The sequence below is a fragment of the Sitodiplosis mosellana genome, unplaced genomic scaffold (assembly GCF_009176505.1).
Source record: "Sitodiplosis mosellana isolate CC-2019 unplaced genomic scaffold, AAFC_SMos_1.0 Smas_scaffold_6079, whole genome shotgun sequence".
In the NCBI taxonomy this organism is placed as follows: domain Eukaryota; kingdom Metazoa; phylum Arthropoda; class Insecta; order Diptera; family Cecidomyiidae; genus Sitodiplosis; species Sitodiplosis mosellana.
Window position 1 is genome coordinate 18,501 of NW_022601320.1, and position 15,668 is coordinate 34,168.

The window sequence follows — 15,668 nt, forward strand, 5'->3', positions numbered from 1 at the left end:
GACGCATACATTTAAAGTGAATTTGCAGAATTTATTAAATATGAAAATGCTTTCAAAATATTATGTCATATCACATTGAAACTAAAAAGTAGAATAAAATCTCGTCGCACTGTACGAAAATTGTTCGGCAAATGTCAAGCATTCATTGTGATGTTTTTTTCGCGAAATATCGTTAACAAATCCAAAACGAATATCGAAAAATGGCAAGTAAAGAGGAAATGCGTTTGAACAAACAAATATTTCCGAACAGAATGAAATCCTTCGTAAAGCAAAGAATGAGATTTAAACTCTGAACACAAATCGTATGCTACAATCGTTTCGGGAATAATGAACACTGGCTTCATTGAATATGAAAAATGGGCGAAAATCAGTCGGTTTCTAATGAAAATTTGCTCAATGAATATTTGAATCAAAACTTTATTTTCTCTGAAAGCTTGAGCCTAATTATGCAAAAATATAATAATTTCAGCCACCTACTTTATATTTCCTTATTCGTCGACGAAAATGACTACGTTTTGTTGGATGCTTCTCCTTTCATTAAGTGACACAACACTTATCTCAGTACTTATGTGTGTGTAGCTTTGTACATTAGGGTGTTTTTCATAACCTGAAAAAGAAAAATGGTAGATTTTAAATTAAAGAGGAAAAAATTCTGTATCAATTGGTGGTGTTCACACAACGGAGCAATCGATATTCACACCTCCCGAGGCAAAAAGACTGCTTTTCCATTCGAATGTCTAAATAACTCTCGCTCCGAAGCGTTGAACAAATTCTACTTACCGTGATATGATGCATTGAACAAGTCATATCCAAAGAATGCGACATTGTCAAACCGGAAAATGAACACGACTCATTCTGATCATCATATAACGTCTATAAAACCACTCATGTACTGCGGTAAATAAAGTTAGACACCTTATAAACCTTAAAACAGCCCACTAAGTGCAAGGCTTGAGAACTCTAATAAACTATTAGAAAATATTTGTTAAAAAAAAAATTTAATGCTAAACGCTGGATTTTGATTTATGGATTGAGTGGAACGCCGTCGTCATCTGGTCGTCGCAGCAATGCTGGATGTATCGGAATGTCAAGCAGCGTGCAAAGACCTAAGTAAATAGAAAACAAGCACACAAATAACAATTAATTTAAGCGAAAACCAAATCGATTCCAATTTTCAAATGAAATATTAATAGATAATGAACCTTTGTACATGATCAGTTTGGCTGCTGATATGTCCCGATGCCAAAGTGATTTGAGCAACTTGCGTGATTGTGCAGCGTCTTCTGTTCCAGCGTTTTCAGCAGCATTTGGTTGCCAGGTTTTGAAGAAGCGTTGCTTCTTTGACACCAAACGTCCTGAATTTCGTTGGGTTAGAATGGCTGCAATAGCATCACCTTGGTCGCGCATTTCCTCCCATGTACGCATGATTTTCCGTTGCATTTGCAACACTCGTTTGCTCACGTTCGTATAGATGGTTCTCGGAAGTCCAACACGTTCATCTGGTTGGCAATCGTTGCACTTCTTGTATCGTTTGCTCTTCGTTCATATCGGGAACCGTTTGAAGCATCGGCCACAATGTTGCGATGTCATGTATTCATCCACCAACCGAACGACACAATTTCCACGTCTTTTGAAGGCTGCAATCAGCTTGCGAACGCCTGGACACCGCACGTACTTTTTGATTCGGATCGGGCAATTTGGTGAAATTTCAGCTGCTCCGATGTTGATGATAGCTGTCTTGAAATTTACCAGCTTACCGGCGATGAGATCAATTGCACGACGCCATTCAATGTGTTTGTCCAAACGTAAGCGTGCATAGTTTTTCTGACTGTATGCCGCGATACCATCTTGGGACATTCGCAGGCGATGTTCGATGTAATGGCGCCAAGAGATGTTCCGTGGCGATGGTGTCTGGCCAATCTCTGCGGCGATACGCTTGAGGTCCGCTTGTTTGTCATACGTGAAGACTCGTGTCATTCGTTCGGCTTTAATGTTGCGCGCATCTTGCTTCGATTTCTGGTGGTATTGTTTGAACGAAATCTTCTCGTTGGTCTGAAAATAAAATGCAACAAAAGTGAATTGATACTTCTTCTTCTTCTTCTTCTTCTTCCTTTTTTCGTTTTGTAAATACTTACCTCTTCGCCGGTCTGTAGATCGAGACGGACCGACGCAATAAAGGTTCGCATGCCTGGATCAATTCCCAATGCATACGCGAATTCGTTTGCGAAATATTTTCGTTTGGTTTCGGCCTCATCTTCATCAGCAACAGTTTTGCTCTGTTTCGGCAATTTGAATAACACCGACGCTGACACACCATCTGAAACTATCGAATCGCCGAATTCCTTTTTATTCTTGACCAGCTTGATAATTTCGTCCATGTTGAAAAACAAACGCCAGCCTCCTCTCTCCTTGAATTCAATCTGTGAGATCCAGCGCTCTTGGTATTCGCCGTTTCGTAAGACTCGAGTGCCTTTTGTTCGCGGCATTGCCTTGATGCCCTTTAAAATGTTGTACAATGAATCCGTATCGATTTTCACGTGTCGGCGCTGGAATGTGCACTTCGGAATGACTGTGAAGGTGGTGATTTCAGGCGGCTCTGGAAATTCTGGATGTTGCACATAGAGCGGATATTTTCGGAAGAGATTCCAACTTCGCCGTAGATTGGCAAACGAGAGGTGAAAGTTATGAATATCGCGCTGTATATTAACGAACATGCGCAATGCTTGGAACCAATTGAGTTCAACGAATTCTTTGATGTTGAATGGGTGTGGATCAACTTGTCTATAAGGTGCTCCAATCCAATACAGCTCCGCCAACAGTATTTCCAATTTCCGTATGGCATTTGCATTGCCACGCGTTGAATCTCTTCGGTTGTATGAGTAGTTGATGGCATTTTTGATGTCGTCACCATCGAACAATTCGTCCAATTGGATTTTTTCACTCAGAAACATGTGATTCAATTCGTAGCAACGCATTTTGAAGAACTTTCTCAAACGCTGTTCGCAATGCGTTTTGAGGTTGGTCTTGACGTTTGTGGCATATTGTTCGTACAGGTATTTGAATGTATTGCCGAAAAATCGGTTCGTTGGCCACGGAAACCATTCGCCGAGAATTTTGATAACCATTTGCCGGAAACCTGGGGCCATAAACATTCGATCATTGGTGTAGTTTTGCCGGAGCACACCTTGGAAGCACATTTTGATGATTTCATCGCCATCGGAGTTGAAAAAGTCGTTGTTGCAATCATCGACCGCCGTATTAACCTAACAAGAACAATGGTTTTTTTTGTTCAATTTGAATGAATCGAATCGGTTCAAGATGGTCGTACAAAATGTCGAAAACAGTGAAAATGTAAAAAAAAACTTACCAGATATAGAAAATAGAGCGATGCCAGAAGTGAGATTAGCGTTGCCATGATGCTCATTTCCCCAATCACTGTTGTCAAAATCAGCCGATACGGTTTTTGGATGATTGTTCGTAGAGCCAGTTTCACTGTTGTGAATCTCTCATCGCTTCCACCGTGAGCTCCACTAGCTCCACGGGCCATGATGAATAGCTATTAAACAAAAAAAATTGAACAAATTCATGAGAAATTGATTAGATGATTGAGATTCACAAAAAAGAGCAAATTTCATCATATTATATGTTCATTTTTATAGGCAGGTCGTAATTTGTTCGACATTTAAACAATTGGATTGATTGTTTTCGGAACACAAATCGCAAGCACGGTAAAATGTTAGCCACTTTGTGTACATCAAAATGAGGAAAACTAATTCGATATCATGTATTTTCTACCTAAAAACACTAACTAAATTACTTAATTTGTACAAAAAACGAATAAAACAATCACTATAAATCGAACAGTATTCACAACAAATGACTTGCCTTTTCAAATGCACAGATCCATATGAATCAACTGGCCCCCGTTTGACAGCTGAATATGGTTTTGACATAAATACCGTACCGCAACAACTCTACTCATTTCGTGATGAAATTCATGTTTAATCGGTTCCGATATAGAAACTCAATACATGCTCGGATAACGGAATCAAATAAACAAATGCAACAAACATAACAATAACAAAAGATTCTGTTGTAGCTTTGTACATCGGGTGGGTGTGGTGTAATCGAACACGGTTTGTGTATAAGTACGCCCGTGATGCTCGCTATTGAAGGTGACAGCTTTCAATTCGATTCCATTTGCTGCATTCCAAATGTTCAACTGTCATTCTGACTGGAATTCATGTTTGCATTCCCAAACAGAGTTTGCCATCAGAACGGACTTTTAATAATTTCAAATAGAATTCAGCAATGACATGAGTCATTAATTTATGCAATTGATTCGATTTTCGAGCTATTTTCGTTAAAATGATTTTTCTTTCTTGCCAAAGAACCATGTGTTTCTGAATTAAATTCGCAATAAACGTTGGAAGAATCAAATGTGGACAACGATGGAACGAAATGGAAAAGAGCCTAGTGTCATTGTTCATCCAGTGACACAAACACATTCAACGAAATATCACGCCACCGGCCACACTCAGTTGATGTTCAGCTTTGGTATTGATTGGTGCGCATTAAAAACGAAAAACTTCTTTCGGTCGATGATTCTCCAGAAAAATTGGCAAGCAGACATTTTTATTCACATTTTGCACAAACAGTCGAACGCACGAAAGTTGTAAGTATTAAAATATGTTCAACATAAATGACATGAAGTTATTTCACTACAAAAATTTCGATTCGATTCTTTTGTATGCCCATATCTTGTGTAATAGTATTTTCCCTTGCTATTGCATTCATCAACCAAAATGTTCTCAATGAAAATAATCGTCTGAAACTGTCAGATTAAATTTCTTCTCTTTTTTTCTTCTCATTTTTTTCGACAGACTTGTATCGGTACTGGATATGGATCCTGGCGAAGGTACTTCGGATGGTCGTGTAAAGCGTAAAGCAAATGGTATTGAAGTGGAAATCAAGCAAGAGCCCGACATCAAGGAAGAGCCGTCGGATGACAGTCAATTTGTTTTGGTGACACGTTCAAGTGAAAGATTTGTAGAAGATGCAGCGACTATGACATCGAACATCGAATTAATGGGCGATCCTGGATGTGATTTAAATCTCGATTTTGATTTGAATTTTGTGAAAGAGGAAGTGAAGTGCGAAGAAGAGAAGCCAGAGAAATATTCCTCAGCGGATTCAAGCTCAAAGGCAGACAAACCAAATGCCCATGCTGGTCAAAGTAGTAACTCAACGGTAAAATCAAAAGGCAATCGCAATCGACTCAATTCAAGCGTAAAGAAAATGAAACGGGATGGATTAAGAAAACAGAACAAACGAAAGATTCCGAGGAATAAGGCGGCGAAGAAACGAAAGGAGCACAAGTGTCATGTTTGCGGTTATGTTGCATCTTGTGAAAGTAACCTCACTAAACACATTCGTGTTCACACAGGCGACAAACCCTACACATGCGATGTCTGTTCGAGAAGTTTCACTCAAAAAAGCGTTTTGAATCGACACAAGAAAATCCATAGCGGAGAAAAAACATTCGTATGTTCAGTTTGTTCAAAATCTTTTGCACTAAAATGCACTTTGAATCGTCACTTGCTAACTCACAATGATGATCTTACCCATTCTTGTCTGGAATGTGGACAACAATTTGCCACCGAAGACGCCCAAAAATTACATGAAAGACGCTGCAAACAACGTCGATACGAATGTTATCTCTGCAAATACAAAAGTTCCACCAAAGGCAATCTCAAAAGACATATGCAAGCAAAACACACAGATGAATGTAAATTTCAATGTGAAGTATGCGGGAAGAAATGTATCTATAAAGGTGATCTCAATCGACATTTAGCCATCCATCGTAATCAGTTCCCATTCGGTTGTACCAAGTGTCGCCGAGGATTCGTAGAAGAAGAGGATAAAACAGCACATGAAACGATCTGCAGCCGACGTCAATATCAGTGTTACATATGTGAATATTCCACGCTGTATATGACCAACCTACGTATTCACATACGAGTCCATCATACAGGGGAGAAACCGTTCGAGTGCAAGTGGTGTGACATGCGTTTTGGTCACAAACAAAATTCCAAATTTCACATGAAACGTATTCACCATGCCGAAAAATGATGCAGCGCTGGATGGAATTATTTTATTCAATTCGAATTAATCCAACTCTTCATTTTCTCATTCATAATATTACATTTGATTTGTTACTTCATTCGATGATTAAAATTTAGAAAAGTAGCTTTGCTCTCTCAATATAACTCTTACAACACAATTTAATGGAAATCTATTTGAATCGCTAATGACATAATTCCAAATTTGAAATAAAAATTATTTCACCAATTATTTTCCACTCTACAGCAATGTGACATTTGTTTTTCTCTGCTGATCTTACCCAATAAATTAATTATAAAATAAAGATTCAAAATAAAATTCATCGCTTTATTCGTTCTGGCAGTTGCCTTTCCATTGAGTTTATCCCATCTCTCCCAATGTAAGTACAAGAACAGAAGCTAAGTTACCTTACCTGAATCGTTATTTTATTCCAGAATCTACTTTAAAATACTTACAACAAATCATTTTTAGAGGAAGTTGCTAATAAATTCTCTCAAAAAACATTTTAATGAGCCTCGGAGCCTTTTGAAACGAGATTTGAACATGAAGATGCATTGTGTATAACATTTGTTTTTTTTTAATTCAACGTTTTATTCAATTTTCTGTTTTTTTTTTCTTGACATGATAAAAATCCAAAGATTCCAGAGGTTTTCTATTGAACCGGTTATGTTTTGGAATATTTCAATTTAGCTAGAATGGACAGCGAAATGAAGCTAGTAGTATGTAATTCGGAGCTTGTTGATTTTCACATGGAATTTCACTATTTATAGTGTTGCTTCGAATGGAAGTAGATGAAGATGACCGCAGAAAACTCCTACGAACCTCGTTCTTTCGTTGAATGATGTTGTCGGTTCATATGATCTTCGGCGATCCATCTCTGTGGAAAACGTGCCTCGCACCACTTCAGATTTTCTGATGAATCTCTTCCCGCGTACTTCACATTGAAGTTGACGTTCACCGGTGTGTTTTGCTTGCATATGTCTTTTGAGACTGTCTTTGGTGAAACTTTTGTATTCGCAGAGATAACATTCGTGTCGACGTTGTTTGCAGCGTCTTTCATGCGATTTTTGGGCGTCTTCGGTGGCAAATCGTTGTGAACATTTCAGACAAGAATGGGGAAGATCATCATTGTGAGTTCGCAAGTGACGATTCAAAGTGCATTTTTGTGCAAAAGATTTTGAACACACTGGACATTCGAATCGATTTTCTCCGCTGTGGATTTTCTTGTGTTGATTCAAAACGCTTTTTTGAGTGAACTTTTTCAAACAGACATCGCATGTGTAGGGCTTCTCGCCTGTGTGAACACGAATGTGTCTGGTGAGGATACTTTCACAAGATGCAACATAACCGCAGACATGACATTTGTGCTCCTTTCGTTTCTTCGCCGCCTTGTTCCTCGGAATCTTTCGTTTGTTTTGTTTTCTCGATCCATCGCGTTTCTTTCCTTTGCCACTTGAATTGAATCTCTTACGGTTGACGTTTGATTTGACCACTGACTCACCACCTTCGCCGTCAAAAGCATTCGGTCCATCTTCCTCCGAACTCGAATAAGCTGACAAATCTTTTTCTTTTTCACACTTCACTTCTTCCTTTACACCATTCAAATCAAAGTCGGGAACAAAATCCGAATCAGACTCGTCCACCAATTCTATGTTCTGTGTGGCAGTCACTGCGCCTCCTTCAAAAATTTCATTCGATTGTGTTACAAAATCAAATTCACTGTCATCCGATGGTTCTTCTTTAATGTCTGATTCTCGTTTGATTTCGACTGCAACATTTTCCAATTTGCGGCGTATACGACCATCCGAAGTACCTTCGCCTGGATCCATATCCATAACCAATCTGTCGAACAATCTAAGAAAATGTTTTTTTTACGAAAACACACCCGTTGAAAAGTAACGATTATTCATTATCTCGTTGCAATTGAATTCATGGCTTTGATGTTGAGAAAAAAAATTAATACTTACAAATATCGTTCGACCGATTCCGTTCGTGCAAAATGTGAATAAAAGTGTCTACTTGCTAGTTTTTCGTACAAATGACCAACCGAAAGAAGTCTTAGCTTCCATTCAAACTAAAGCTGAACGTCAACTGATTGTGGCGTGATGTTAAGTTGTATGGGTGTGTCAGCGTGCTACTGAATGAATACGATTGACATTTGGCTCTGTCTCTTTTCATTCCAATACAATTTCATTGCATTATTGCCAACATTTGAATTTTGCAGCTCTTTGTTGGGAATTGAATTCAGAAGGGAATGGTTCAAAAAATAAAAATTGAACAAATGAAAACAATTCCAAATCGAGTAACTTCACGAAGAAATAACTCAATCTAGTAGAAATTTTTTAGAATTATTAAAAATCCTTCTAATGCCGACCTCTGTTTGGAAATATAAATTGTACACTTGAGTTCCAGTTGGAATGACAGTTGAACATTTGGAATGAAGCGAATGGAATCGAATTGGAAGCTGTCACCTTTTCAATAAGCAACACAGGCTCACCTATACACAAACAGCGTTCGATCGCGCCAAAGGCCACACTCGACTGACGTTTGAAGCAATCTATAGCACAGACTATGCTACGCAACCACTTTGTGCCGGTCATTTGAAGGAACAGCATAAAACAAAACATATTTCTGGCGCGAACTAAGTAGGTGCTATTTCAAAATAGCAGCATCTATAAATAGCAACTACTAATAGCTCGAACTATAGCCGCATTCAAAATGAGATCTTTGCAATTATGATTGAGTAAAATATTAAGAAATTTTTAGAGCGTGTTATGCGCTGATGTCAGCAGCACTAGCTGACGTCAGTTTCTGATATCAGCTGCTGACGAGTATGCGTTGCGTTATTGTAACGCATCCACAATACAAAATTCATATTCCCTTCCAGATTTGCCAAATCAAATTTGAGGATCAGCTAACATCAGCTCATAACGCGCTCTGAAAATTTCGTTTGAAAAATGTTATGGAGACAAATTAAGAAAATGTCAATTGCCGAATTCTCACACATCATTAACCCTTTAATGCGCAATTTTTTAAATTTGAATCATTTTGATATATGTTTTGTGCCACGATAAATAGAGAAAGACCTCACTTAGATTTAATAAATTGCGCATTTATTGAAAAAATCGGAAAAGAGTCAAAAGTGTCAAATCGCTATAACAGCTTGAAAAAATTAAATTTCATAAAACTTATGATGCAGAAAGTTAAATTGATGTGTCTTGGACCAACGAGTCCCAATTTGACAATTGAAAAGAATGTACAAATCCACAAAATAAGAGGAGGAAAAATGTGGAATTCTGCTATAATTTGTGCATGTTTTTTACAGCAGTACATGAACAGAAAAAACTTTCCATTCAGCTAACCAATTGTAGCCAGTAAAGTATCAAATGAAAGCTAGTTCGATTCCTTACATTTGTTTCCAAACAAGAATGCAAAAATCAAAGTGCAGTTTTTGGAGAAGTACGCGATTCATGCGCCAAGTACATGGTGGTGAGAATCTGAAACTACAACGAACTGTCATGTATTATAATGAACGTACACTTGGATATAAATCAAACGGATCTGATGATGAAAAAAGTCTATTCAAGTAAATTACAGTTTCATTTTTTCGTTTTCTGGATGATATGAATAAGCTGTGTAATATTTTGTGGAAATGTGAAACACATCGATGTTTGATTGTATTAAATAGGATACAAAGCTATTGATTAACATTGTGCAGAAGTGTCGTTTTCAACACAAACCAAATGTGTCATTAAGGTGAAATACATTAGTTTATTGCATTGAGATATATCGTAATAATCGATGAAATATTTCAATTTTATTAGTAGAACAATAAATGATAACAGTGAGGTGTCTCGCGCTCGAAATATTCATCATTAGAAATATAAACATGAACGATTGGAATGTCAGAATGTGAACTATAGCAATAGTATATACTATATAATCTTGATGATAAAACATGACTGAAAATTGTTTTTATTTATAAATAAAAAATGACAGTGAAAACTTATTTTAAATATATGTAATATGAATAAGTTCAATAGTTGCGCAATGTATTATGTTTAATACATTCAACGAATGGTGGCGTATTGGCAACTCATTTTTGACGTTTCTGTACCAAAGGCCGCACTCTGGCAAAAATATTCAGTGGTTTACTAGCAGTCAATGACAGATAGCTGAGGATATATCCTGAGCATAGAAACTCAGTAAGCTGAGATTGGGACATTTTGACTTTATGACGTGTAGTCCATATAAATGCACGATGAAATGCACGAAATTGTATGCGTGCCATCATAAATTTGTATGGACTACACGTCATAAAGTCAAAATGTCCCAATCTCAGTTTACTGAGTTTCTATGCTCAGCATATATCCTCAGCTATCTGTCATTGACTGTTTACTAGCTATAGCGTTTGCTGTATCTGGTTACTTTAGAAACCAATGCGTGATAAAGGGTTTGTGAATCCGCAATATTATCAAAGCACAACATCTGTGTGTGACACGCGTCCAATTTGACGATAAATCAACACAATCGTATCATGATCATTTAAATTTGCATTTTATTTGTAAAAGAACCGTGTTTTGATTTGTATGGGACGGAAAAATGGTTGGGACTGCCCTCCAAGAGAAAAGGAGGTGAAAAATTTAGAAAAAAAAAATGAAAACCACACTAAAATTTCCCGCCGAAAGTTCGGCATACAGGTCCCATAGAACAAAATCCTGATCCGATCACTCCAGGTTTACAAATCGCTGCCAATTCTTGAGATCAGCATTAATACTTCATCCATACAAACTTTCCTTTTGAAATGAACGAATTGGTCCAAAATGGGGCACATTTTTTTAAAATTGAACGCGTGTTACACAGATGTTGTGCGTATCACTTGATAATATTGCGGATTCACAAACGTTATTGACGTGTGAGAATTTGGCAATTTACATTTTCTTAATTTGTTTCCACGTATTTGCATTTTTCAAACGAAATTTTTTTTCTCTATACAATCAAAATTACAGAAATATTATCGAAACAACATCTGTGTGTGTGACACGTGTCCAATTTCAAATTGACGCAATTCGTATCATAATCACTGAAATTTGCATTTTAATTGTAAAATTTCAAAAATAATATCACTTTGAATCGCAATGCGTTGGCCTATAAATGATGATGCCTCTTCCAAAGCAATTCATCAGTGAGTGAAAAGAATTATGAGAAGATGATATTGAAAAGAATTTCAGCACTGTTAGGTAAAAAACAAATTTATTTGTCTTTAAAACTTCTTTTGGTGAAATTGAACTAATTTTTCATATTTAGGAGTACTCGCCGTACTTTCGCTGGCCGAAGCACGAAAAAAAGTGAGAGTTCTACTTATCAATTTTACAATTCAAACGTTACTTCAATCAATTTTCTACATAACACTAAACCTTTCCCATAAAGGCACTATTTCAAAGGCGCACGATTGTGAATAGGTGGATGATTTTTCCAATCGTGTTCGATTGTTTGTATATGGATAAAATCGTCCACGATATATGATTGTATATTTGATATTTCCAATGTAACGATCAATGGACGATTTCAAAACGATCGTACACGATTGCAATTGTGCGCCTTGGAAATGGTGCTTCAAATGATTTCGTTCAAAATGAAAATGTGTTTGTCTTCTTTGCAAAAAATTTCGAAACGAAAATGCTCTAATTTTGAAATATTTTTCTGCAAGGTTTCGATCAACTACAATTATTATTGTAAACCAGAATTGAGCTGTAATGGCATTAAACATGTTATGTGCTCTAATGAGAAAGTAAGTAACTTAAATCCCAAATTAAAAGGAAAGCAGAGCATTGAAGTTGCTGACTTTGTAGCGCTGCTGGTGAACAGATCTGTTCAACAGCAGCTGCTGGTTGCGTGCATATTCGCTGTGACGCGCGCTTGTTCATTTAACGATTCTCACACATAGTGTTTGTCCCTTGCATTCACAAGGGAAAAGACAGAGAAGCGTATACAACAGACTCCGAAAGAGATTTTTATTTTGTTCATTTACCGTTATTTGTCAACAAGCCTGTCTACTATGTAAAGTGGCAATGCGTGGATATAGGCAGACTTGTTGACAAATAACGGTAAATGAACAACTTTTTCCTTGTGAATGCAAGGGACAAACACTATGTGTGAGAATCGTTAAATGAACAAGCGCGCGTCACAGCGTATATGCACGCAACCAACAGCTGCTGTTGAACAGATCTGTTCACCAGCAGTGCTACATAGCCAGCAACTTCAATGCCCTGAAGGAAATGCATAACAAAAAACTGAATTTACATATTGTCATCTCGTTTCACATTCATCACAAACACATTTCATGGCTTATGATTGTACATTGATTGTGTGAATTTAGAAATGGGGATCGAAATGTTTTGGCCAAACGATGCACGAAATGACAGATGCTCGCAGGAAGATGTTATTAGATGACCACAATAGTTTCCGTAATACTTTAGCTTTGGGTAAATTAATGGTGGAAAAAGAGGTGAATGGTAAAATTCGTCAAATACCTGGTCAATTTACCGGTCGCACGGCGGTCGATATGGGGGTATATGTGAGTGCAGAAACTGAAACTATGCACGGAGTGACATAGAGAAACTGTTAATATATTTTTCGTGTTCTTTTTCATTATCTCTTATTTTTATGAATGGCATTCAGAAATGGGACTATGAATTGGAAATGATTGCTCAAAAGCATATAACCGCTTGCTTTTGGGGTCATGATAAATGTCGTCGGACGAAAAAATTAATTCGTCCCGGTCAAAATTTAGCATCCATATCTGGGCCCAGAAAGAATTTAACACCTGAAAAAGCCATTAAGAATGCTCTGAAAGGCTGGTGGGATGAACAAAATAATATCACCTATATCGATCCACCTCCTCGCAACACCTACAGTAGTATCAAGGCAACTGATCAATATGGCCATTTTACTGTGATGTGCGGTAATCGAGCAAATGTCATCGGCTGTGCCGTCATGTCAATGGAAGACAATGACTACTATGATACGGATGGAAATCCGTACATGAAGTATGTGACCGCCTGCAATTATGGCAGCAATAATATACTATCGCAAAATGTTTATGACGTTGGACCACTTCGTAGTAAATGCAATAGAAACAGTACTAAATATCCGGGACTGTGTAGCGAAAAAGAAGACTATTCACGTTATACCGAATATTATAGCAAAGACAACAGCGAAGTGGAACCTCTTAAACAATGGGCGGCCAATGGAGGTAGGCTCGACTTTCTTGATGGACCCGTGTCGTATTTACCAAAACAAGATCCAAGAAAGATGGCCCCAAAGGTGACAACTCGCACATTCTCATCGGGCTCATTCGACCCAAACAATCCTGCTGAGGTGAGGAGAATGCAAGAGAAAATGAAAGAATTCGAAAAGCAACATGGAAGTGGCAATGTAAAAAGTTTAATCACCCTAACGTCCACGGTTACATCATCAGATGGCAAGAAGAAAATCACACAAAAGTTCATTGTTACATCAAATGGCAAGAAGTATGAATTCTCTTCTCCAGAAAAAGCGCAGGCCTTTATGGAAAAGTAATAAAATGTTTGGATCACTGAGTTTAATTGAATGACGAAATAAAGGGAATTTTTGACCGAGGGTTCGACTAACTGAAATTCGATTTTAATTTAATAAAAAATGTTGTTTTTGTTTATCTTATTTATTCAGTGTTGAATCCATGACAATAATTGACTTAGGGTTAATTATAGATCCTATTTGTTAAATTTTTCTCCTCCCGACATTTTCTTACGAAAATATTGATTCACATCATCTGTGTCGTTTCGTTTTATTTCAATTAATTTGAAATTCGTTCGATTTTCTGTCCATTTCGTAGCGAGATAAATTTTTTCTTCAACATAAATGGTGACTTTCTGCGCTTCATCCACTTTTTTTCTTTCCCTATTCAATTCACCAACATTAAGAATATTTCCGTGGAAATGTGTTCCCGACTCAAGTTTGGTGACTTTTACCTTGCACAACTTCGTTGATCGTTGAATAAATGGAAGAATGGCAGTGGAAGTGGCCGTATAAAACTCGATGCATTCGAGACTAGTAAATTGTGTTGCAATAGTTTTGATGTCTTTCACCCGGATCATGTCCTCGTTAAGGATGTGCAGTCCCTTCAGATTATCCAATGGCGGTAACACAATTTTCTTATCATCGTTTGATACGCACAACACTTCCAGTGCATGTAATGACTGAATGAATCCATAAATTGGATTTTTCTTCTCAAATTTTGTGGTTCGCAAATACAATCGCTTGTAAATGCCCTGTTGATGGAAATCATTTAAGATAATTGCCAACGATATCAGATTGATTTTGTACGTATCTTCAATTTGAATAGCCAATTCATCGAGTTTTGCATTTTTAAATGCGATGCGATTGCAGGAGAAATATGTTGCGGTGGTTGAAAAACGTTCAATATTCGGATTTTGATCGAAAAATGACCGCAGCTCATCGATCACAAATCCATATTTGTCGGCCGTCAGTTCGAGATGTTGGAGTTTTGGGTATCGATGCAAAAGCCACAAATGCTCACAGTTTGAATCCAATATCACTGACAAACTTTGGAGATCGGCACAATATTTTAAAAAGTATTCCCAGTGAAAGGAAAAGATCAACGTCTCATTCATCGCCAATGTTTTAATTTTCGATATGATTTTTACAATACACATAACTTGGTCCACATCCAATGAAACACTAATCAACTCAATTTTTTGGAGTGAATCACAGTTTGACGCTATATAATGAAGCTTTTTCAATACGTCATCAGAATCCGTGCCATTACAGCGAGACCTAATTGAAATACCCTGTATGAAGCGGCTGAAGCCATTCATTTTGCTGTGCTTTCCTTCAATCAAAATGCCGTCGTGCAGACCGATAATTTGTGCTGCTGCGTAATTTTGCCGAAAATATTTACCGGCAATTTTTTGCGCCATGGAACACGTCTCACCAAACTTGTTCACATCTTCAAGTGATAACCAATCGAAGATCTTGAAGTGACACTTAGAGTGTAGACTGAAAATTGTCGGTGAATCCGATGAAACTGGTGAAACTGTTGGAACTGATGGAACTGGTTCAACTGTAAATGTCACTGTACAATCAATTATCACCGTATTACGATTTTTGTGGTTTCTCTTAAACATTTCTGAGAACATTTTGCTTCAATTAGTTTCGAGTTTTTTTTTCTTCTCCAAGACACTAAGACACATTGAACTTTTGCTTTTTTGTTATTGAAACTATTTCGAAATTCTCCGTTTTCATGAAGTTTTACATTAAACTCAAGCAAAACTTCAAATTACGTTGAAAGTCCTCGTCTCTCTCTTCCCTTTTTTGTTCTCCTTCGTTGTCAAGAAAAAATATATCAATGATCAAACAACAAGTATTTGAATCTTTAATATTTTAATTCGAATGTGAATTAAATACATTAAATAATTGAATAACAGTATCACATGAATCAGATGAAAAACCTCTAGACGAGGTTAAAATGGAGTGACGCTCCT

The 15,668-nt window shown here is 37.2% G+C and overlaps 3 protein-coding genes across 3 annotated transcripts; 1 reads left to right on the forward strand and 2 right to left on the reverse strand.

The window, feature by feature from the left end:
• Window positions 1-830: 830 nt before the first annotated feature.
• On the reverse strand, window positions 831-3,552 carry LOC129573438 (uncharacterized). The gene is made up of 4 exons (XM_055453930.1): window positions 3,368-3,552; window positions 2,136-3,263; window positions 1,203-2,052; window positions 831-1,106 (listed from the first exon to the last, which is right to left on the reverse strand). Exons 1-3 carry the CDS (start codon window positions 3,545-3,547, stop codon window positions 1,543-1,545), a joined length of 1,818 nt encoding a protein of 605 aa, XP_055309905.1. The 5' UTR covers window positions 3,548-3,552; the 3' UTR covers window positions 831-1,106; window positions 1,203-1,542.
• Window positions 3,553-4,451: 899 nt separating this feature from the next.
• LOC129573441 (zinc finger protein 660-like) lies at window positions 4,452-6,309 on the forward strand. The gene is made up of 2 exons (XM_055453933.1): window positions 4,452-4,675; window positions 4,884-6,309. Exons 1-2 carry the CDS (start codon window positions 4,452-4,454, stop codon window positions 6,130-6,132), a joined length of 1,473 nt encoding a protein of 490 aa, XP_055309908.1. The 3' UTR covers window positions 6,133-6,309.
• A 628-nt stretch (window positions 6,310-6,937) lies between these two features.
• LOC129573442 (zinc finger and SCAN domain-containing protein 31-like) lies at window positions 6,938-8,099 on the reverse strand. Its single transcript, XM_055453934.1, has 3 exons — window positions 8,091-8,099; window positions 7,395-7,965; window positions 6,938-7,198 (listed from the first exon to the last, which is right to left on the reverse strand). Exons 2-3 carry the CDS (start codon window positions 7,956-7,958, stop codon window positions 6,938-6,940), a joined length of 825 nt encoding a protein of 274 aa, XP_055309909.1. The 5' UTR covers window positions 7,959-7,965; window positions 8,091-8,099.
• Window positions 8,100-15,668: the final 7,569 nt, after the last annotated feature.

Bases quoted from the DNA above. Each gene is read 5' to 3' on its own strand.
- LOC129573438 (XM_055453930.1), bottom strand. From the start codon at position 3,547: ATGGCCCGTGGAGCTAGTGGAGCTCACGGTGGAAGCGATGAGAGATTC. The intron at 3,264-3,367 runs GTAAGTTTTTTT...TGTTCTTGTTAG, and splicing joins CGCTCTATTTTCTATATCTG to GTTAATACGGCGGTCGATGA. The intron at 2,053-2,135 runs GTAAGTATTTAC...TTTTATTTTCAG, and splicing joins ATCTACAGACCGGCGAAGAG to ACCAACGAGAAGATTTCGTT.
- LOC129573441 (XM_055453933.1), top strand. From the start codon at position 4,452: ATGGAACGAAATGGAAAAGAGCCTAGTGTCATTGTTCATCCAGTGACA. The intron at 4,676-4,883 runs GTAAGTATTAAA...TTTTTTCGACAG, and splicing joins CAGTCGAACGCACGAAAGTT to ACTTGTATCGGTACTGGATA.
- LOC129573442 (XM_055453934.1), bottom strand. From the start codon at position 7,958: ATGGATATGGATCCAGGCGAAGGTACTTCGGATGGTCGTATACGCCGC. The intron at 7,199-7,394 runs GTCTGTTTGAAA...TTGCCACCGAAG, and splicing joins AGAAGCCCTACACATGCGAT to ACGCCCAAAAATCGCATGAA.